The sequence below is a fragment of the Myxocyprinus asiaticus genome, chromosome 15 (genome assembly GCF_019703515.2).
Source record: "Myxocyprinus asiaticus isolate MX2 ecotype Aquarium Trade chromosome 15, UBuf_Myxa_2, whole genome shotgun sequence".
Lineage (NCBI taxonomy): Eukaryota > Metazoa > Chordata > Actinopteri > Cypriniformes > Catostomidae > Myxocyprinus > Myxocyprinus asiaticus.
In genome coordinates, this window is record NC_059358.1 from 7,518,729 (window position 1) to 7,540,879 (window position 22,151).

Sequence of the window (22,151 nt, forward strand, 5' to 3'; positions counted from 1 at the left end):
TCTCCTCCCTCTGAGGTGGTAGTCCTACTTTTGCTGGCAGTAATTTGAGCGAAGTTTTGCCGAAGTCTTTCCTTGATGGATATCTCAAAACCAGTCTGATTTTCAGTATCAGGCGACACTCCCAGTTGAGTATAAAGTAGATAGATGCAAGCTAACTTACCCTCCCCACTGGTCCCTGCTTATACACGTACAAACTGTTTCAGCATTAGGTAGGTATTGTGAGCAATAATAGTTTGTTGGACAGTTCAGGGTGTGGAGAGCTGCCAGGCTTTTGTCTTTAAGTTCTTGCTCTCTTTTAAAAAGATTGTTTCCATGTGCTTGTATGAAAGCTGTGATGCCATTTTTGCCATGACCATTGGCCTTTTCATTTCCAATTGTGTTACCAGTGAATATGCCACATTAAGTCATTAGCATAGTGACACATATCAGTTTATTTGGTATTCACAGAAACATGTCAAGCAATTTAAAAAACACGTGCAGCAAAGAATCACGCAAAGCAAATTTTCATTAGTTTGAGATCTTAAAAAGCAATGTTAAACCTTTATGCAGAAACAACACAAGTGTAGACAATGGCATAGATGAAGATTTTGAGAATTCAGTGATTTGAAATTAATCGATACTATTTAGCTTAAAGGTGCATTGGATTTGTAATTCTAATCCAATACATTTTTTGTCAAATTCTGCAAATATCTCCTCACAGTCTGCTAGTTGTCCGTTCTGTGGAAGGGCTGAAAAAATATCTAGTATTTGTACACAGCTCTGGCTCTGTAAATGGGACAAAAACAAAGTGGATCGGACCGATCCACACAACACTACTCCAGCCAATCAGCAACAGGGGGTGGTTCTTGCGCGTGCACAGGATGGGGGGTCTGGGCAGAGCTAGAGGGAACTTCATCAGACGAGCGACGGCAAATCTGGCTGATGTGAACTTTCTAAACTCCAAGGAGGACAAATGGCTGAGAAACAGACCAAGAGAAAAAGGTCAGACGAATATAAACTAAAAAAGAAGGCTTATGATAAGTTAAGGGCTAGGAGCCGCGTCAACATCGGCGAGGAATTTCAGTGGAGAGACCGACGAGAGGTAAAAGGCTTGAAGACGGATGCAGAAGATGCTCTTTTTCTTCTCGATAGGTGGGTAACATAAATTTTGCTATGTTTCACAGAACCATATATGCTGTTGTTGTGATGTTAGAATTAGTAGCAGGAGACTTGTGAGTGCCTGGGGTAGGTGGGGGGCGGAGCTTCCAAAGGAGCACTGAGGGAGGGTTGTGTTTGTTTTGGCAGTTGAGTTCGAATATCAACAGTGTTTCTCAGGAATCGCTGAGTGCACCTTTAAATAAAACATAAACCAGTTGAATTTTAAGATACATTTGAATCACTTATTTAGCTGTAATTAGAGAGAAAAAAAATGTTCAAGTGGATAGTTGACAAATTACATGATGTTTTTTTGTTGTTGTTTTCAGCATCACAATTTAATGTATGTACATTACCATTTATAAGTGATGGTGCTGAATCATAAATATATTACATTTATATTTCTCATGAAACCTGTTGATCTAAAGTCTTATATTCTTAAAATTAGTTTTGTAGACAAATTAATTATTCCATGGTATGCATTTCTTTACAGAACAAAAATTCTATTTTTTTTTATTTTTAAGCAATGGGTTGATCTGGAGAAAAATAGAAAAGCAGCCAACACATGCAAAAGCTACAACAGAAGATTTGACTGATACCAAAAAATTTTGGTCACTTAATAATTCCCATACTTTGTGTTATGTTGACAGTTTTAATGGCTTTACTATTTTTTAAAATGGTGTAAATTGTAAAATAGTTCAGATTAAGTTGGTGTGTCAGACTTTTGACTGGTATTGTATGTGGAAAAGTGTATATTTTAGGTGCTGTGACTGGTCACCAGTTAAGCTTTTCACCATTTGTAACCAGCTTATTTTGCAGTTCCACTTAAATAGTACTACGATGTGACAAATTCATTTTTTAAAGTCTTTTTTCCCCACACATACTTCATTAATATGAGGTCATAAAATTGCATGTATGATAATTATGCAAGATGTAGAAAATGCTGTTTAAATGAGTTTTAGATCAATTATAGCATGACCGTCACTGCTTAACATGTCATGTCATCTATCCATGCATTTATGATGTCTCTGTTGTGCAATCTGAAATCCATTGTCCATTTCTTCTGTTATCACAGACCTGGAGAGAAAGCAGCTGTGTGGCTTGCAGACAGAGTCCATACATTTATTCCAACTGCATGTAGTAGATCATGGCAACATGAAAAACTGCAGGAAAGATGTACAGCACAAGAATGAATATGCATTAGGTGCAATAGAATGTTTTGTTGGGGAGTTGTACTGTCTAGGAAACATTTGATGACGTCACTCACCACAAACATGAGAACAGCAAATGCGTACCAGCTCACGGCTCAGGTGTAACGACTTAAAACAGATTTAATATGCTGAAAGCAACCCTAAAGAATCAAAACACAGAAACATTTCCTTAAATGATATTCCAACATTATTAAATAAGATGTAAAGTGGGTTAAACTAATTGTAATAAAAAATAAAAAAAATACAAACGGTTAATTGTAATCAATTGAGCAGATTCAAAATGCTTAAAAAAACAGAATTTGCACATCTAGTCAAAAATAAAATAAAATTGCTAATTCAAAACATGACACTTTGAATCCAACATCAGGTCAATCTGACTGAAGAATGAACTAAAACTCAAGACACAGTGCCACAGTGTTTTTATTATTATTTAATTTGGCAATTACATTTTTTGACTACCCAACTAAGGATTTTTGGTTCCTAGAACATTCTGAACATGTTAGTTTATGGTTGTAAAATATAAAACTTAAAAAGAACATTCCTAAAATGCAATTTGCAAATTGTAACTCTTATATCCTCTTTCTGTTTTACCCTGCAAACAAGGTGACGTGCTATGAGAAAAAAATTTTGTCCCATGTTTATGAACATGTTGCTGCTCTTGCCAATCTTACAACTTTCTGGATCTTCCACCTCAAAGTTGCTCAGTCTCTTGCAGCAGTTGAGGGGCCAGAAGTTAGTCGAGCCAAACTTCTGTCTGAAGGTAGAGTCAAACTCGATCCAGTCCTTCGGGCCATCTGTCCCACAACACTGAACCTGCATATGGAAGAAAGGGCTTAATTAATCTATATCAGTTGCATTGGGAAAAGAAACACCAGTGCATTAGAATTTTGTCAGTTAACTCATATTTCTAAAAGCTAGATCAAAACGCACATTGGACTGACAGGCTTGTTCATCCTTACAGGCTTAAAAATGGTTGGTTTAGGGTTTTTGGCATGGTCAGCCAAGGCGGGTTGGGATAAATGTGTAAACTCCCAAATTAAGATAATGTATCTGTCAAACAGGGCCAGTACTAGGATGCAGTCTTTAGCCTTGGGGTGGGCAATAGGTTCTCTCTTCGTCTGACTAGGGGGCTCAGTGAAAATCTAGGGAGGCAATGTCCCCCTAGCCCACCTTCCAATCGTTTTTCCAAGTAAGCAAGCATTGGGCGGACGTTTTGTAACAAAAATCGATGTTACAGTGGGGCACTTGCAATGGAAGTGAATGGGGCAAATTTTTGGAGATTTTAAAGGCAGAAATGTGAAGCTTATAATTTTACAAAAGAACTTGCATTAATTATTCTGTTGAAATTTGTGTTATTTGAGCTGTAATGTTGTTTAAATCATCGTTTTTACAAGCGTTTTAGGGTTAAAGGCGTTATATCGTCATGGCAATGAAGTTGTAAAATTGGATATAACTTTACACAGAAAAGGTTAGTAAGTGATTTCATGACACTAAAATCATGTTAACATGCATATTGTTTATGTCTTGTGGCTATAATTTGTAAACACTGAGTAACATTTACGAATTGGCCCCATTCATTTCCATTGTAAGTGCTTCACTGTAAACCAGATTGTTTTCATTTTTAAAGTAAAGGAGGGACGCTTTGAAATTAATTTTTGTGGTAATCAGCATTAGGCCACAAATGCTGTCGATTGAGCTTAACTTGTATTGAATCTGGAATATTCCTTTAATGTAATTCTTATGCTTCATTTTGTGCTAAAGAATGCCCCTTACCTGTGTTTAAATCACTGTAAAGGATAGCCTCTTGTAGTGTACTGTAACTGTATTGCTTTATTCTGTTAAGAGCAATTTTGCAGGAGAATATGCGATTATCATTATCTTACAGCAGTTATTCTCACATGCTTATGAGAGCAGAAAACTGGTTTCTCCTCTATTATATTGCATCTGATGTAAGTGATAGAAGGACTTGTTGTGTCAAGCCTGAGTTGATTATGATCCAAGATTAAATAGCCACACCATGAAACTTAAACTCATGGACAGATGACAGGTGGTTTGGAATTGTGTTCTTCATTGAAAAGACAAACATTGTTCTAGGAAGAGTTATTGGGAGTGTTTAGTTACCTCTTGCATCACTGTTCCATGTTACTGTAATCTGCTTCCCTTGCGTACTGTTGTCCGAATAATATCATAGCATCTCTTTCTTCACAAGGTTACTGTTTCTAACCAGCTGTTATAGAGAAGTTATAAAAATATAAAGAAGACAAGAGAACCAGTCACACATTTTATATGAAAATGGATAGTTGACATGTCCGTGGACATTTTATTCAGCATCAAGACTTTATAGGTTAAAATGTATGTATACAGTATCTATATGAATAATAATTATAGAAAAGTTGTTGGACAGTTTTGTTTAAAACTGTTTAAGATTGCTTATTCAATTTCGCACTGCTTGAAGTTTCATGTCAACATCACATATACATTTGTACATCCCATTTGATAAAAACCTAACACTTAGTTTTTGTTTTTTTACAGTACAGAAAGGCTGTGTTACTATACTCACATAATCTCGATTGGTGGCTGCTTTAATAGCAGATGCACATTCAAAGAGAAAGATGATGTATATTATAATAAGTTACTGTGGAAGAATGACAATTGAGACTAATAGTTAAACTGTTTAAATCAACCATACATATAACTCACTACAATCTAAATTTGATTGTCCCATTTCAGCTGAAATTGAATAATAATGATTAATCGCTTTACAGTGGCCCCAAAAAGTATGTGGACAGTTAAGTCACATTTGAAGATTAATAAATGTATAACAAAATGTCAAAAAAGTGGCATTTGTTTTAAATATAGCACAAGCACACCTTTCAAGCAAGATTTGCCGCAACAGCTTAAGGCTGTCTACACTGGACGTGTCAACACGAACATTCTAAACCGTTTAATTTGTAGGAGTGCCAGTGCGTGCAGCGCAAAATGGAACGCGACACCCATTTAGGCCCAAACATACTTCATGCAAGTACACGAACGCAGACGAACCTTGCTACACAAGCTCGATTCCACGTGTCGTTGCGTAGTGAAATGTGTCAGCGCCCAATGCAAGTACGCGCTGCATTCTCTGTGTTGCCGCAAGGGGCACTAGAGCAGATTTTCTGTTTTCAGTCAACAACTGTCATGGCGTAGCAGCAATTTGAAAAGAGTGTTGCCAAACAAGTTAGATTATACAAACATATTTAAATTACAAACCCTCGTATCCTCTCCATTCGAATAAAACAGCAATTGAAAATGCTTGGCAAGAAATTGCAGCTTCCCTACATTCTGATAACAACACCATAAAGAGAAAACGGAAACAACTACGGGACAGATTTGTCCGAGCCAGGAAGAAATGGAAAGGCATCCGCAGCGGAGATGCCGCAAATAGCTGTGGATATCCAGTCATTTTGGACATGTTGGGATGGCTTTTTGACTTCATAAAACACCGGACCACAGAGTCAAATTTTCGTGATTCAGTTTCGTGGCACCTAAAAAAAACTCTATCGCCCCCTTGTGGTGTGAGTTTTGTAACCACCAGAGCAACGCAAGAGCACACGTAAAGTATATACAATGGGACCACGCGTAGGCCATGCATTGGGCAAGCGCTCTTGTCTGCGTTCGCAAACTTGCGTGAAGAATGTTTCAGCCTTTATTGTCGGCGCAACAGATACGCTGCTACGGACACATCATTGATTATAGTGGGTTTCTATTGCTTTTGACGCAACGTGCCGCTCGCGTCCAGTGTAGACAGGCTGTAAAGGACAGGGGCGGATCTAGACATTTTTTTATGGGGTGGCAAGGGGGTGTCATGCAGACTATGAGGGATGGCAACACTAAAGCAAGCGCCCATGCGTAGTTCTTATGGATTAAGGTACCAAGCTTCATAGCAACAAGTACAACAGCATTTCCACAGGAACCACATAGTAACCATTTTGATACTGATTTGCCAACATAAAAAAAAATAATAATAATAATAATAATTGCATAAAAAATAATACAATTTCTATCTCCAGAGCACCAAGACATTGTCTATTAAACACATCAACAAATTCTAAATGTGTCCCACATATCCCACGTTATTCTGCTAATAAAGTCCCAAAGGCCTATCACCTTTGGAACAGCTGGAATAATCCATTTGAAAGCAAAGATTAACACAAATTTAGGTGAGGTCTAAATAAAATGAAACTGTACAGAAAATTGTACTCTGGGGGGCAGTGCTTCAAAACTCATGAATATTAATTATGCTATGTACAGTAAATGATTCTTTTAAATTACCTGTTTTGATCAACAGTCATACTTAATGCTACACTCTGTAACTTTTGGCCCTCTAACGGTTAAAAAATAAAACTGCATGCGTCTTGCAGAATAATATTGTTTTGGTAATGTGGCTCGAGACACCGTTGTACACTGGATACAGGACATCTTATCAGAGCGAATGGACAAATAAATAACGAAAGAAAGGAAAAGACGGATATCCAAAAACTTGTCATCTGATCAGGTAGGTGCCATATGTTATGCTGTTGTTTTGACTTATTGGAAACATTGATGTTTTGAAATAAATGACGTTACAAAAGTTAGGCAACATTCGTTAACTTTAGACATAATGATTGATAGTCTGATAAGGTCAAACGTTGTAAAGTTTTTATAACTGCAGGATATTCTGGCCAAATAGACCACGGTAGTAACTAATTTATAAATTGTCATTGTTACCAACCAGTGGTCAACATAATTTCAAGACTCACATGTCCTTGGCAAGCCTCAGACTAAAGGATTTATTTATATAAATTATTGCCGTTATAAAGAAAAATACACGTGTGCTAGCAAGTGAAAAGTTCTGCACCGATTACAGTATAATTATTGTATTTCACAACACACACAGACATGTGTGAGTGATTACACAACTATACATCAACCATATCAATAAAATATCTTACCTGTTGAGTAAGAAAAAAGCCATCTCTGGGTCGCTTTTAAATCCTTTTAGATCTCGGAGTTGTCGCCACCTATGAAAAGCCAAGCCGATGTTGATTCGTATTTTATTACGGACTCTATCACTTAATCTTTTTGCTTGTAGACTCCGCTCTGTTCGAGGTTTCTTTGTTTTCACAACCGGTGATTCCCCGGAGGTTTGCCATTTTCAATGATCCATGGTACATTTTTCTCATTCGTTGTGACAACAAACTTTTAGATTCAGCTACTCCCACACACACGCTACAGTAGCTGGATCTTATTTTCTCTGTGTACGGATATCACGTGACACGCACAGGCAAATTACGTATGTATGCAATTTCCCACGAAATCTGTCCTGACAGCTCTAGAATATAAATAATTATTATAGGTTTATCAAAGTGTATTTGGGTAAAGTAACGACATGGTTTGGAAGATGGATTTTTGTTGCACTCTCTCATTAATAACATTTTGTTATTTTTTTAACCAAAATACAAGTTACATATATGTTACATATACTCTATAGTGTAGCTTTTATGACCGATTCAACCACCCAGATAAATATTTCACAATATGATCATTTCACTTCTACATCTGCAACTATCAGACTTGGAATTTTGTTCATCAGTAGATGAATACATAGATCAGCACTTTGATTAAGAACATGACTGATTGATCTAGTTGTAACTGTTTGCCTTTTGTTTTTAGAGGTTTTGGATTCTAATTTGCCCAAATATAACTTTTTCTTTTAAAGCCTACTGTTAAAAATTAATACAAAAAGATATCTGGACACTTTCTGGTACACTTGTCATTACTTTCCTAAGGTTCATGTGTGAACTTGAGGGGAATTGACTCTTATGCTACTTGGTTTAATCTCTTGCAGTGATCTAATCTAATGCAATTACATTTATACATTCTGAGTGTGGCTTAAGTGTCCAAGTACTTTTTGGGACCACTGTAAATATGGATGGACAGCTGTGTTTATCAGTGTCATCCAGCACTGAAACCTACCGCCAGCATGAGTGCACGACTCCTCTTTAGGGCAGCAAAGATGCCAAAGATGCATGTGAGGAAGAAAGCAACCCCTGTAAAAATGGAAATCCAGGCAGCAGCAAAAATGTCATCTTTCCCCGATACAGCAGATATGGGGTAGAGTCCATATGCATCAACTACTATCCAAATGGCCACTGCAAATAATGCCAGTCCTGCTGCCTGAAGAAATAACCGTAAAAAATTTAGAACTAGAAAAGGTATAGATTTCCAAGTATTGGAAATAGGACATTTTACAGCAGTGCTTGAAGTAGGGCAGTATGTAGTGGTACGCATTTTTTTACTCTACAGAGTACCGGCAGTTTTTCTTGCGTACCACCACTTCTCAGAGTCTCCCGGTACGATGTAATGTCTTTATTTAATGTAAGTCAGTGATTTGATGTGGCCTGCCAATCACTTTTATCTGACCTTCTAAATGATTTTGATAAAATGGCTTTTAACATCTGAACGCTCTCTGAGCAAAATTCAGCAGTGAGTTTAACAACACTCAACACGTGCATCAGCACATTTTATCGTGTCTTATTCACTCAAATGTATTCATGCAAATTGCTTAGCTGCTGGGTGCAGTCATCACTTATAGAAATGATGTCAGCTCATATGCACCTTTTTTCACAGGAGGCAAAACGATGATGAAATCCGAACCTTCAATGAAAATACATAGGAAAATGTGCTTTTATTCTCAATTATTTTCTGTAGTGCTCATAAAAAGATGATGTGAATTGTCATTGAACTTGCCTATGCATATTTGGTTCTACATTGTTCTTAATCCTGAACATCATCAAATCAGTTTGTTCGCATTTCTAATGATTATTATCTGCATAAGTATCTGGCTCCTGTGTGCAGGATAAGGAAGGCAAATTTTGCCCTCGTTCAATGGGAGGATAATAAAAAAAAAAAATTTAAAAAAAGGAAAAACAGACATAATGCTCTTTTTCAGTTTTAGGCTACATTTATGTTGTGTAAAAAGACAGTTCTACATTAGTTTGCCATTGTTCTCTTATGTGTGTTGATATTGACAAAGATACAGACTTTAGCAGATCTAAATATTCTTTCTCAGTTTTCATAAACAATAACCCTACTTTGTATGTTTTTATTTTCAAGGTAAAGCTAATCAAAACCTATTTGTTAGTTGAGGATGTAAGGTCATATTTGTTCTTCAGCCAGATCTTAAGAAGTGATTTACGGCCAGACTTTGAAAATGTTATTTAAAAACCTCTTTTAACGTAATTAAATACTATTTTAATGTAAATAAACACATTATTAACCATTTTGTGTTTACATGTTAACATGTTAGTTACAATAAAAGTGTTAGGTAAGATAACTACACAAACACAAATTCAAAGAAAAGCAAAAGTGTACTAATATGCAATGAAAATAAAAATAAAAATAAATAGAAACATAATTACATGCTCACGGACCCACCTTTTCCAATCTTAGTTTGCAGCTGCTTTTCCTCTGCCTACTTCTGTTCACTTAATTTAGTTTTGTGGACACTTTCATGTCGTCAAACCTGTTTGTCATCCATTTTTTTTACATTTTTTATTTTTTATGTTATAGCGAGTCCGTGAGATGGGATGGGCAACCAGTCCCTGTGTTTTCATCTTCTTGTGATTTCAGTTATTCCAAGTGGCTATGCGACTAATTCGAAGAGTGTCTTTAGCTATTTTAATGCAAACATTGACTGCTTATATTGCCATTTCCAATTATGACCAATATCTGCATAAACATATGACTAACTTAGCATTCATGTTGCTCAACTGGTAGAGCCATGGTGCTAGCAACGCCAAAGTCATGGGTTCAATTTCCAGGGAATGCATGATAAAATGTATAGCTTGAATGCTGTACTGTCACTTTGGATGTGCCATTACTTTTCTATGTAATCAGACTTAAGATTTCTGTTTAAATGTGTGACAATAATCCCACAGACTTGCATTCAAAGAGGGATTTAAGCCATGTCTAGGGCCCCGAACATCATAGAGACACTTAGCAACTGCATAGCAACGCACTACAAACTAGTCAGAAAACTTTCTGAATCCAAATAACTTAGCATGGTAGTGGTGACTTTTGCACACTACTCACATTTTTTTCAGAAAATGTAAAAATCCATTTAATATATACCTCTGATGTTGAAATAGAATGTTTAAAGGCAAACATTTCAACCTGCATATGTGTTGTTGTTGAAATTCAGTCAATATTTTACAGGCTAGGCAAATGGAGTCTTATTTGGAGAAACTGGAAATAAATGGGTTAGTGGAAGTCAGGAACACCTTGATGCTTTAACAAACTTTAACGCCCTGGTATAACTGTTTACAATGTCACGGTGAAACTTTGTCAAACAAACTATTGATTCAGTGCAGCTGCCTGTCTTGCAAACACTTTCATTCAGAGGACTTTAAGACAGAGGACTCACTTTTACAGCTCATTTACTGTTACAGTACAGGTGAGAGTTGACTACTTTATGTTCTGTTGACCATATTTTGTTCGCCTGTGAACACTATTTGTCAAATTTAATTATTAAGCCTGTTTGCCATAGCATATAGCAGTACCTGAAGGTGCGCAGTTAGGCTATACACTGCACAGATGAGTTTTTAATTAGTCTTTTTTTATGTTTTCCAATTAAACATGTAAAAATAATATACATTTCCTTCAGATGCAACACTGCACATTTTTTATTTAAATGTATTTTGAATATAAGTGTAATTTGTACAACTGCAATTACAGCTTTGTTTCACTTGTATTTTAATATGTTTGTAGTTGAAACGTGCCATCTAATCTACCAGTGCAGTTAGAAGAAAATACACTTATATTTAATGCAAAACAAGAATGCTCATTAAGAATAAGAATTTTTTTTTTTTGGCAGTATACTGTTGCCAAATTCAAATGTGTTGGCTGTTTCAGGTTAACATTAACAGGTTAATGAGGATGGAAGGAAAACTGTCTGATGAAAAAGTGAAAGAATTCCTTGCTCCATGGAGGTTCTCCCTCAGGGCAGCTGGGTTTGAAGACAGACTGGTGGTGGCTCTTCAACTGTTTGAACATTTCCCTTTAGATATAGTTGTAACTGGAGGAACCCAGGAGGCTAATGCCCAGCTCACCTCTGTGATCTGTGGGCTGAACGAGGAGCCAGAAATGGAAGAAGAGGAGGAAGAGGAAACTGAGAATGAAGAGGATGAGGAAGAGGATGAAACAGACAAGGATGAAGAAGATGGGGAGGAAGATGCAGATGAGGAAGATGGTGTAAATGCTAAGGAAGCTGCTGATCACCAGAGCTACAGTAGAAAACATGTACGGATCAAGGAATTTTCGGAATATATAGGAAGTGGTGTTCCTGATTTTGACTCTGTGATATTACACAGACAAATCCCCAATGTTCGTGTCTGGACAGTACAGGGCCATCCAACTACAAATTCCATCATTAAGCGCAGCAGCCAGCAGTATGACTCTGCTTACTATGATGTTCTAGTGGTTCTCACTACAGAAGAGCGGAAGGAGGACCACACGTGGCTCAAAATGGAGCTGCATGAGAGAGATCAGCCTTTTTTTCTGGTTAAAGCTGAGAAAGAGTGGGACGTGCTCGAGGAGAAACCGACAGGGCCGTGCATGACCTGTGCCTGGGAACGAACGAGAGCCCGCAATCTGGAGATGCAAAAGAGAAGAAAAGAAGCATTTCGAGACATGGGTGATTCAACAGACAGCCAGAGTCCTTCAAATGCCTCCCAAGATGCAGAGTTGGTGGAGATGAACGATATTGGTGAGGTGCTTGCTAAAGCCCTGCCTGAACTGCGGAGGAAAGCTTTCAGTCAGTTTTTGGTGGCAATTACAAAGGAACTTCGGGTTCCTAAATTGCTGACTGATGAAACACAGTGAGTCAGTTTCTTTTTGTTTTGAAATGTGCAAATATGATCATGTGAAGCAAAGTTGACTTTCACTGGAACTCTGCAGAAAATACCACCGTTGTTATTCATCATGTTGTGTTTTGGCCGGTAGTCCTCAGCATGCTGGAGTCCATGTGTCCAACAGTACTGTAAAAATTAAAAGATAATCGAGGCACCATTTGGGGTTCCTCAACTGCCACTGGCAGAATCTTCTGAAGATCTTCCATACACCCTTTCAGTTATGTGTGAAAATTGCTCTTAGTTCTTACAAGAACTATGAAGAATTCTAAAAACTGTCAATGATTCCTTCAATAACCCCATCATAAGATAAAGGCTTTGAGGCTCTTGAAATATTTCTTGCAGTTCCCTGAGTACATTAATAGGATATTTGAGGCTCCTTTAAAAGTCACCTGGAGGATCTTCACAGGGTTCTACCAGTTTGGCAGCTGAGGAACCCCAAATGGTGCCTCAAGTAACTTTTGATTTGTACAGTTTAACTAGCAAGTTATCATGCATAACCAGCTTCATCAGAAAGATGATGCTGGTGTACCAGCTTAGCATGAAACAGCCTGGACTAGCATGGAAATTCATGCTGGTCCAAGCAGAAAAATGTTTCTTGAGTTTAAATGGCTTTGTCATTCCCCATCTACATTTATATATAAAATTAATGACCTTTACTTCTCAGGTTCCTAGTCTCAACTGCTTTGAGGTTCAGGAAGATAGAACAGGATGATCTCGACCAGATCTCCAAGCTTTCGCAGCCCAGAGATCTTACAGACCATCCCTCCAAGCTTCTGACAATCCTTACAGCTCTCGATTACTTCCACTTGGACATCGGTGTGCTGGGTGAGACCGGCAGTGGCAGCTCCAGTCTAGTCAATGCCCTCTTGGGCCTAAAGAACATTGAAAAACAAGTTGCTCCAACTGGCGTCATTGAAACTACCAAAGAGGCTGTAGAGTATCCCTACCCTTACTTCCCCAACATACGTCTTTGGGACCTTCCTGGCCTTGGAAAAATAGGTGATCTTTGTAGCCAGTCCACTGATTCCAGCTTTAATGAAGCTCAGAACATAGCTTCAATGCTTGCTTTGTGTGATGTATACATCTTGGTGTCTCCTTTGAGACTTAGATTGGGAATTATACAGCTGTTGCAGCAGGCATCCTCTCTTGGAAAAGAGTGTTACCTAGTGCTCTCAATGGCTGACTTAATTGAGGAAAGGTCTGTCACTGAAGTGAAAGAATGGGTTGAAGATGTCTTGGGTAAACTGGGTCTCCAGCAGAACTTCTTTCTGGTGTCTGCTCACCATCCAGAAACCTTGGACTTCCTCAGGCTAAAGGAGACGCTAGAATCAGCCTTTCCAATCCATAAGAAGGTTGCTATGGCCAGATATGCAGCAAAGCAACTGGACGAAGATGTGTTCTGGAAAAGAGCTGATCCCTGCAAATTAATGTAAACTTGATGAATGATATCGCACTTACAAAAAAAGTACCACAATACTACAAGTTTTTTATTTTATTTTGTATTTATTTTTTTGCATGTATCATGGTATTCTTTGAAGAAATTGGATTAGTATGTAAATACTGTGGTACATAAATATGGTAATCAATACCATGGTATCACTAACAGATACCATTGCTGTATCATGATGCTGCCAAAGTACTTTTTTGTATAGACTCCTTCAAAATTTCTACCAAATTCAAAATCCATTAGATAAAGTAAATAAGCAGCTGCTTGTTATTCAAAACATTTATTCTCATGCTACTCACACACATGTTTTATTAAGGAGGGATTTCTGTTTGGTTAAAGATTAAACATCACTCCTCAAACATTTTCAGCCCTGTTTGTGAACCACCCTAAACTGAGTCAGACACAACACACCACTGCCAGCATCATATCAGCCTTAGGATGTATTTCACGGATAATAAACTGCTATCAACTGCAATCCAATCGAACAGCGAGTAGCACTCACACCGACCACTGCTTGCATCACTTCTGTCCCTGCCAGCTAAAGCCTGTACCAGCCAAACAGCAAAAGACAATGCTTCTACGTTCACTTTCGCACTCACGGTCAATTCAGGATGGACTTTTAAAGACACTTAATCATTAATCTTACAGTTCAATTAATATCCTTTAGCTTTAAACATTGCCTACCAAAAATCTACTGTTTATTCAGTTAATACATTTACAAGACATTTATTACACATAGCTAACTGATATTAAGACAAACAATTTGAAGACATGATTTTTAATGACCTTTTTCAATTAAACTGTTCCTTGGGGACTGTAAGACATTAAAAGCACAAGACATTACAGCATGATTTTCTGTAAAACTTCGTAAAACTTCCTTTGAAACAATCTGTATTGTGAAAAGCGCTATACAAATAAAAAAGACTTGACATTAGTAAGCTACCTTTTTACACAAACATTTTGATGTTTTCAATTTTTCCCATTTTTTTCAGCTTGATCAGTGGAAAATTCACCACCACAATGCTAGGGTGTTGTTAGTGTTTGTCAGGCCATTTCTATGTTGTTGCTAAGGTCTTCTTGGTGGTTGCTAGATGGTTGCTTACTGGCCCAATTCAAAAGAGCCTACCCCCAAGTCTCTATGATATTCTGGTGATTTACAGCTCTGGTTTTTCCTTCATTATAAATGGAATGTTTTGCATGTTTTATAGTCTACCTGGCGATATAAATCCAACTTATAGAGTGAACATTAATAAAAAAAAAAAAAATATATATATATATATATATATATATACACTATATTGCCAAAAGTATTCGCTCATCTGCCTTTAGGCGCACATGAACTTAAGTGACATCCCATTCTTAATCCATAGGGTTTAATATGACGTCGGCCCACCCTTTGCAGCTATAACAGCTTCAACTCTTCTGGGAAGGCTTTCCACAAGGTTTAGGAGTGTGTTTATGGGAATTTTTGACCATTCTTCCAGAAGCGCATTTGTGAGGTCAGACACTGATGTTGGACGAGAAGGCCTGGCTCGCAGTCTTCGCTCTAATTCATCCCAAAGGTGCGCTATCGGGTTGAGGTCAGGACTCTGTGCAGGCCAGTCAAGTTCTTCCACACCAAACTCGCTCATCCATGTCTTTATGGACCTTGCTTTGTGCACTGGTGCGCAGTCATGTTGGAACAGGAAGGGGCCATCCCCAAACTGTTCCCACAAAGTTGGGAGCATGGAATTGTCCAAAATTTCTTGGTATGCTGAAGCATTCAGAGTTCCTTTCACTGGAACTAAGGGGCCAAGCCCAGCTCCTGAAAAACAACCCCACACCATAATCCCCCTCCACCAAACTTCACAGTTGGCACAATGCAGTCAAACAAGTACCGTTCTCCTGGCAACCGCCAAACCCAGACTCGTCCATCAGATTGCCAGATGGAGAAGCGTGATTCGTCACTCCAGAGAACACGTCTCCACTGCTCTAGAGTCCAGTGGCGGCGTGCTTTACACCACTGCATCCGATGCTTTGCATTGCACTTGGTGATGTATGGCTTGGATGCAGCTGCTCGGCCATGGAAACCCATTCCATGAAGCTCTCTATGCACTGTTCTTGAGCTAATCTGAAGGCCACATGAACTTTGGAGGTCTGTAGCGATTGACTCTGCAGAAAGTTGGCGACCTCTGCGTGCTATGCGCCTCAGCATCCGCTGACCCCGCTCTGTCATTTTACGTGGCCTACCACCTCGTGGCTGAGTTGCTGTCATTCCCAATCGCTTCCACTTTGTTATAATACCACTGACAGTTGACTGTGGAATATTTAGTAGCGAGGAAATTTCACGACTGGACTTGTTGCACAGGTGGCATCCTATCACAGTACCACGCTAGAATTCACTGAGCTCCTGAGAGCGGCCCATTCTTTCACAAATGTTTGTAGAAGCAGTCTGCATGCCTAGGTGCTTCATTTTATACACCTGTGGCCATGGAAGTGATTGGAACACCTGAATTCAATTATTTGGATGGGTGAGCGAATACTTTTGGCAAAATAAATAAATAAATAAAATATATATATAGGGGCAGTGGTGGCTCAGCAGTCAAGGCTCTGAGTTAATGATCAGAAGGTTGGGGGTTCAAGCCCCAGCACTACCGAGATGCCACTGTTGGGCCCTTGAGCAAGGCCCTTGACCCTATCTGCTCCAGGGGCACTGTATCATGGCTGACCCTGCACTCTGACCCCAGCTTAGCTGGGATATGTGAAAAAAAAAAAAGAATTTCACTGTATATGTGCAAATGTATAACATATGATAAATAAATATAATTATTATTATATATATATATATAACTACATTTTTGCTAAATTAGTTTTATGCTCTGTTTTCTATGTTTCGCCGCAGTTTCCAGGGGAAATTGACACTAGAGGCGCTACAACAACTGAGCGTTTTATTCACTTTCACACAATCACAAGTACAATGGCTGATTATGACTTCATAAACAGTTATTTTTTCACTCTATTACTCACAAACTGATATGTTATGATATCGAAACACTTTACCTCTAACGCATCATTTGAAACACGATACATTTGTACACTTGTATCTCAGGCCAACCTACATTTACACACTTATACCAAAGAGATTAGCTTGTGCTACAGCTCACCTTATAGACTGTTGGACATGGAACGTGGTAGACCACGGTTCGAGCCCAGCCAAGCACGCAAGTTGACACATGAGATAAAAGTGTCATATAATCAACATAAAATTATGTGGTTTCTTCAGAAAATTTGCTTTTCACATCACATTTCCTTTTAGGACACTATCGGTTAGGTTTAGGTGTTGGTTTTGGCTAAAGATGTCTAATTTGTTAACCTCTCATTTGCTTTTAGGACACTTGGTTAGGTTTAGGTTAAAGTTTTTGGTTAGGTAGGCATGTTTTACCTATTAAAACCTCTAAAATTCACCTTTAAAACCTTGTCTGATTATGACTCCATTCCACTCGCTTTTGGCGCCCCCCGGGACAATTCACTGGGAAACTGTAGTAAGATGTGTAATAAATATCAAGATCATCAGGCTGTGAAAATCCTAAGTCTGATTACTTAGAATAGATGCAGCACACCTCTCCTCAACAAGTTGCATGATTTGAGGTTTCATTCATGTCCGTAGCAAAGTTTAGTACTTAGAACACATCCCTAACCCTAAGCATGAGCAATAACTCTTGCCTTAGCAAGCGCCACTAACAAAACTTCTGAAATAGTCTGAAATAGCCAAAAGTGAAAGTGAACCTTTAATACCATTGAGTTCTCTATTTACTGAGCCATTAAAAGCTCTCATGTAAGCAGGTGTGGCAACAGACAGGTCTACTGGTTCCTCTAGTGAGGAAGAGTGAATCTGACGGCCGCATCTCCATGCCTGCCACTCATGCTCTTTATTTTTTTTGATGTGGAACACACAGGAACTTTAGTCCCATTGACTGAACACATAATGACCCCACCTACTAATGTCTAGGGGCAAAAGTCATCTGTGAAACCAATTACTACTCCCCTTTTCTGAACTTTATCTGAGGAGGAGCCACAAACTACTTTGCCCAAAGCCTAAGGGCTGCACAAACATCCAGCTTTCAACTCACAGATCATGAAAACATGATAAATTGGTGCAAAAATGCTCAGTGTACCATGAGACGTCAACACTGCGGAAGAATAGATGCAAGGTGCATGAAAAGCTCACAGGATTACTGGTGAACATCTGATGCTCACCTGGAGCACTCTGATTCTGGCCTCATACCAGGTACAAAAGGAAACATGTTTGGCTTCGTGAAGAACACATGAAGTGAATAAGACTATAACTTGCAGCACAACATATCATTTATTGATGTAGCACGAAGACTGGCAACTAACAATTGACTGAATGTACAAGAGTCAACCACTTGACTCCTACATAATCAACATGAATCTCGTAAGTAATGGATTGTCTGTGCAGTGCTACCTGAAGCCCAAGATGATGGGCAAGATGAGAAGAAGAGTTCAAGACATGAGGAACCCAAAATCTCTGGTGCCTTCAATGGACCTGAGTCACAACGAGAGCACACGACTGGCCATGGATGCCCTCCTGGACAAAGGGCTAGAAGGATACCAGGAGGTTCTGGTCAAGGAGAATGAAGCAAACTTTCTTTCAGTGGATGAGAAAGCATACATCTTAAACAACGTTAAAAAGCCTCTTGCTGAGGATGAGGAGGCAGACCAGGATGTGGAGGTGTCTAGTTCTCCATCAATTTCTTCACAAACATACTATCCTTTGATCACAGATAGTGAACCTCCAGTTCTTGACTACGGCTGGCCAGTGGCTGACTGGAGTTACTACCTACAAGGGATTCCAAGTGTGGAAGTTTTTTTCCAGTCTGTAAAATCTACTTCCATGAAGGACCTACTGAGGGAACTCATCAGGAAAGCAACTAAAGTAATAAAATCTCATCTGTCATATTTACTTGTCAAATTCAGCAGGTATATGACCTGCTTTTTGTGGTTTATTTAGCCATTATTGTTTTAAAAATGAAATTGAATAACACATTATGGTGTGATGCAAGGCAGAGGCACATTGTAATATGAAATTGTAAACATTTTCATTACACAAAAGTCGGAAAAGTCACACAAATCGCCCACTGCAATGTAACTCTGCTATTTAAATTACACTCATCACAGGTTTTGGCGATAGTCATGGACACATTCAGTGATGTGGAGATTTTCTGCGACATACTGGATGCAACAAGAAAACGCAATGTGTATGTTTACCTCCTTCTGGACCACACCAATATACAGGTGTTTGAGGAAATGTGTGAAAATCTGAAAATCAACAAGTCACACCTTACTGTAAGTTATGCTATTCTGCCCACTCTAACTTTACTCAACTGATTTTACTAAAAATGCTGCTGACAAAAGGGGTTTAGGGCCAAAGAGACCTTACATTTAAGGCATTTAGCAGACACTCTAAACCAGTGGTTCTAAATTGGTTTTGCTCTAAGACCCAGATTTTGCATCACTGTTTCATAATTGATAATGGTACAGAAGTGAACAAAAATAAAACATATGGGAAGCGTTTTCTCCTTCCTTTTAAAAGTTGATAAGCGTATTTATTTTGCTATCCTATACGCATGATTAAATATGGTTAGTTCCATTTTATTTGTGTCATTCAGCATTGTTTTTCCCCAGCTGTGCATGACCCAATCTGAACAGATCAGCAAATAATTTTTTTGTTTGTGATCCACCAATTGAAAAACAAATTCTTTAGAGAGAATTAATATTGCATGCCATGGTCATGCAATTCATAAAGTTATCTGCTGGGGAAAAAGTGTTAATAATACAAATAAATACTTGCTAATGCAAGCCAACACAAGTAATTAGTTTGCTACTTTTATTTGGATCACAAGAATCTCTAATAATCTCTTAAAGTTTTTGTATTAATGCCACAAAATGTCATTATTTCAATATGTGGAATATGCATTTTTTTCAACATGACAGTAAATATGCATAGTAGCATCATAAAATATAAAACATTATATCTTTATAGCCATTGTGCTTTTGTGAACTCTACTTGCATCTCTTCATACAGCGAATGTCAATTCGTAGCATTCAAGGTGAAACATACTGTTCCAAATCAGGAAGAAAATTCACTGGCCAGGTGACAGAGAAGTTCATCATTGTGGACTGCACACAAGTGCTGGTCGGCTCGTACAGGTACCATCGAAACATTCCAATGTCAAGTCAATACTGAAATGATGCGTATTCTTCAGAAGGGGAGTTGACATGACATTTGAAGCAGTGACAGGAGTGTTGAAAACAGCATTTTTCATTAATTATTGTGCTTGCAATAGTGCTTTGCTTGTATTCATAGCTAAATTTCTTTAGGTTTTTTTATTGATCTGGCTAAAAAAAAAAAAATAAAATAAATATATATATATATATATATATATATATATATATATATATATATATATATATATATATATACACACACGATCAGCCACAACATTAAAAACACCTGCCTAATTTTGTGTAGGTCCCACTTGTGCTGCCAAACCAGCACCAACCCACATCTCAGAATAGCATTCTGAGATGCTATTCTTCTCACCACAACTGTACAGAGCAGTTTGAACCAGTCTGGCCATTCTCTGTTGACCTCTCTCATCAACAAGCCGTTTCCATCCAAAACTGCCGCTCACTGGATGTTTTTTGTTTTTGGCACCATTCGGAGTAAATTCTAGAGACTGTTGTGTGTGAAAATCTCAGAAGATCAGCAGTTACAGAAATACTCAAACGAGCCCGTCTGGCACCAACAATCAGCCATGTGATTATCTTATCAGCCAATCGTGTGTCTGCAGTGCAGTGCATAAAATCAAGCAGATACGGGTCAGGAGCTTCAGTTAATGTTCACATCAACCATCAGAATGGGGAAAAAAATGTGATCTCCGTGATTTGGAGCGTGGCAATATTGTTGGTGCCAGACGGGCTGGTTTGAGTATTTCTGTAACTGCTGATCTCCTGGGATTTTCACGCACAACAGTCTCTAGAATTTACTCCGAATGGTGCCAAAAACAAAAAACAACCAGTGAGCGGCAGTTCTGTGGATGGAAACACCTTGTTGATGAGAGAGGTCAACAGAGAATGGCCAGACTGGTTTGAACTGACAAAGTCTACGGTAACTCAGATAACCGCTCTGTACAATTTTGGTGAGAAGAATATCATCTCAGAATGCTATTCTGAGATGCGGGTTGGCGCTGTTTTGGCAGCATGAGGGGGACCTACACAATTTTAGGCAGGTGGTTTTAATGTTGTGGCTGAGCTGTGTATATACTGCATATCAGTTCTGATTTTTTTCTGTATTTGAAATCCAAAATAAGTAAGAAGAGATCACACTCAGAAAGAGCCATTTTTAGTGGAAGAAATACTTTGGCGCTGAGCATAACTAGAAACATTATGATCAACAATAGAAATTTCCATGACTTAAGATTTTAATAACTTTCATGGCTTTTCCATTCCCTGATATTTCCAATATGTGATACTTTACCTAACTGCAGTAAAAAGATTTGCTGCCAGACTTGCATCATGTTTATTGACTCTGTGAATAATTTCTTTATTTACATTTTACCCCATTTGTACCTGTTTTACCTCTTTCACCCTGTTGCAGTCTCACCTGGCTGTCCTGGCAGGTTCACAGGAGCTTGGCTGTTCTCTTCAAAGGCAGTGGGGTTAAACCTTTTGACCTGGAGTTCCGCAGGATATATGCCATTTCTAAACCAGTGCCAGGATTTTCCTGCTATACTTCAAACACTGGTGATCACTGCATTCTTCCATCCTTGGAGAAACTACAGACCTCGGTCTGCCCAGCGGGCAATGGAGAAGGTATTGCCCCGAAGACTGAACATCACAAACAGAAGCATCTGAACCCCAGGAACCTAAGTTTTCCAACACCTCCTGTACTGGTAAGAAGAACCAGCTATCCATGCATCACAGCTGGACAACAAAGTTCTCAATGGCTTCCACGGAGGAATACAATTCATGGCCCAATAGCTTGTCCGTTGCCCTTCTTCCGAGATTATAATACTAGGGGCCAAACCTGGAGCCCAGTACAGAACAGCAACATCAACAGAGGTGTTCATGGAACATCCCATTGGTGCTAAACCAAGTTAACATAACAGCATTTACCTAGCAATGCTATATTGAAAATAAGTAAATTAAATGATTCATCTATACTAATGTACCCTTTCATAAGCTCCACCATAAAGATGTTTCTAACCAATCCTACCTTACAGTTACCAAATTATTATTTTCTAATGCAAGTCTGAGGTGGTCCTGAACAAGATTTATTACCCAAAAATAAGGTAAAATGTTGTTTTAACTGCAGGGTTCCCTCACTTTTTGATCAATGAATTCCCATGATTTTTCAATATAGAAATT

At 38.4% G+C, this 22,151-nt stretch overlaps 2 protein-coding genes and 1 long non-coding RNA gene across 4 annotated transcripts; 2 read left to right on the forward strand and 1 right to left on the reverse strand.

The window, feature by feature from the left end:
- Positions 1–430: 430 nt before the first annotated feature.
- LOC127453251 (uncharacterized) lies at positions 431–9,135 on the reverse strand. 2 transcript variants are annotated; one of them, XR_007899378.1, is made up of 5 exons: positions 8,340–9,135; positions 4,467–4,572; positions 3,017–3,158; positions 2,402–2,485; positions 431–2,297 (listed from the first exon to the last, which is right to left on the reverse strand). It is a non-coding gene; the product is annotated as an uncharacterized LOC127453251 (long non-coding RNA). The 2 variants fall into 2 exon arrangements; XR_007899379.1 differs by lacking the exon at positions 8,340–9,135 and adding an exon at positions 7,316–7,371.
- A 2,027-nt stretch (positions 9,136–11,162) lies between these two features.
- zmp:0000000951 (uncharacterized) lies at positions 11,163–13,895 on the forward strand. The gene is made up of 2 exons (XM_051719245.1): positions 11,163–12,241; positions 12,939–13,895. The coding sequence occupies exons 1-2, from the start codon at positions 11,202–11,204 to the stop codon at positions 13,705–13,707; spliced, it is 1,809 nt and encodes a 602-aa protein (XP_051575205.1). The 5' UTR covers positions 11,163–11,201; the 3' UTR covers positions 13,708–13,895.
- Positions 13,896–16,621: 2,726 nt separating this feature from the next.
- LOC127453151 (protein FAM83A) lies at positions 16,622–21,876 on the forward strand. Its single transcript, XM_051719342.1, has 4 exons — positions 16,622–18,657; positions 18,900–19,067; positions 19,807–19,931; positions 21,382–21,876. The coding sequence occupies exons 1-4, from the start codon at positions 18,109–18,111 to the stop codon at positions 21,872–21,874; spliced, it is 1,335 nt and encodes a 444-aa protein (XP_051575302.1). The 5' UTR covers positions 16,622–18,108; the 3' UTR covers positions 21,875–21,876.
- Positions 21,877–22,151: the final 275 nt, after the last annotated feature.

What these genes read in the sequence shown, in the direction of transcription:
- LOC127453151 (XM_051719342.1), top strand. Translation starts at nt 18,109, where the DNA reads ATGTACAAGAGTCAACCACTTGACTCCTACATAATCAACATGAATCTC. An exon ending in TCATCAGGAAAGCAACTAAA is followed by an intron (nt 18,658 to 18,899) that starts GTAATAAAATCT and finishes CACTCATCACAG; the next exon opens with GTTTTGGCGATAGTCATGGA. An exon ending in TCAACAAGTCACACCTTACT is followed by an intron (nt 19,068 to 19,806) that starts GTAAGTTATGCT and finishes CTCTTCATACAG; the next exon opens with CGAATGTCAATTCGTAGCAT.
- zmp:0000000951 (XM_051719245.1), top strand. Translation starts at nt 11,202, where the DNA reads ATGCTCATTAAGAATAAGAATTTTTTTTTTTTGGCAGTATACTGTTGC. An exon ending in TTGCTGACTGATGAAACACA is followed by an intron (nt 12,242 to 12,938) that starts GTGAGTCAGTTT and finishes TTTACTTCTCAG; the next exon opens with GTTCCTAGTCTCAACTGCTT.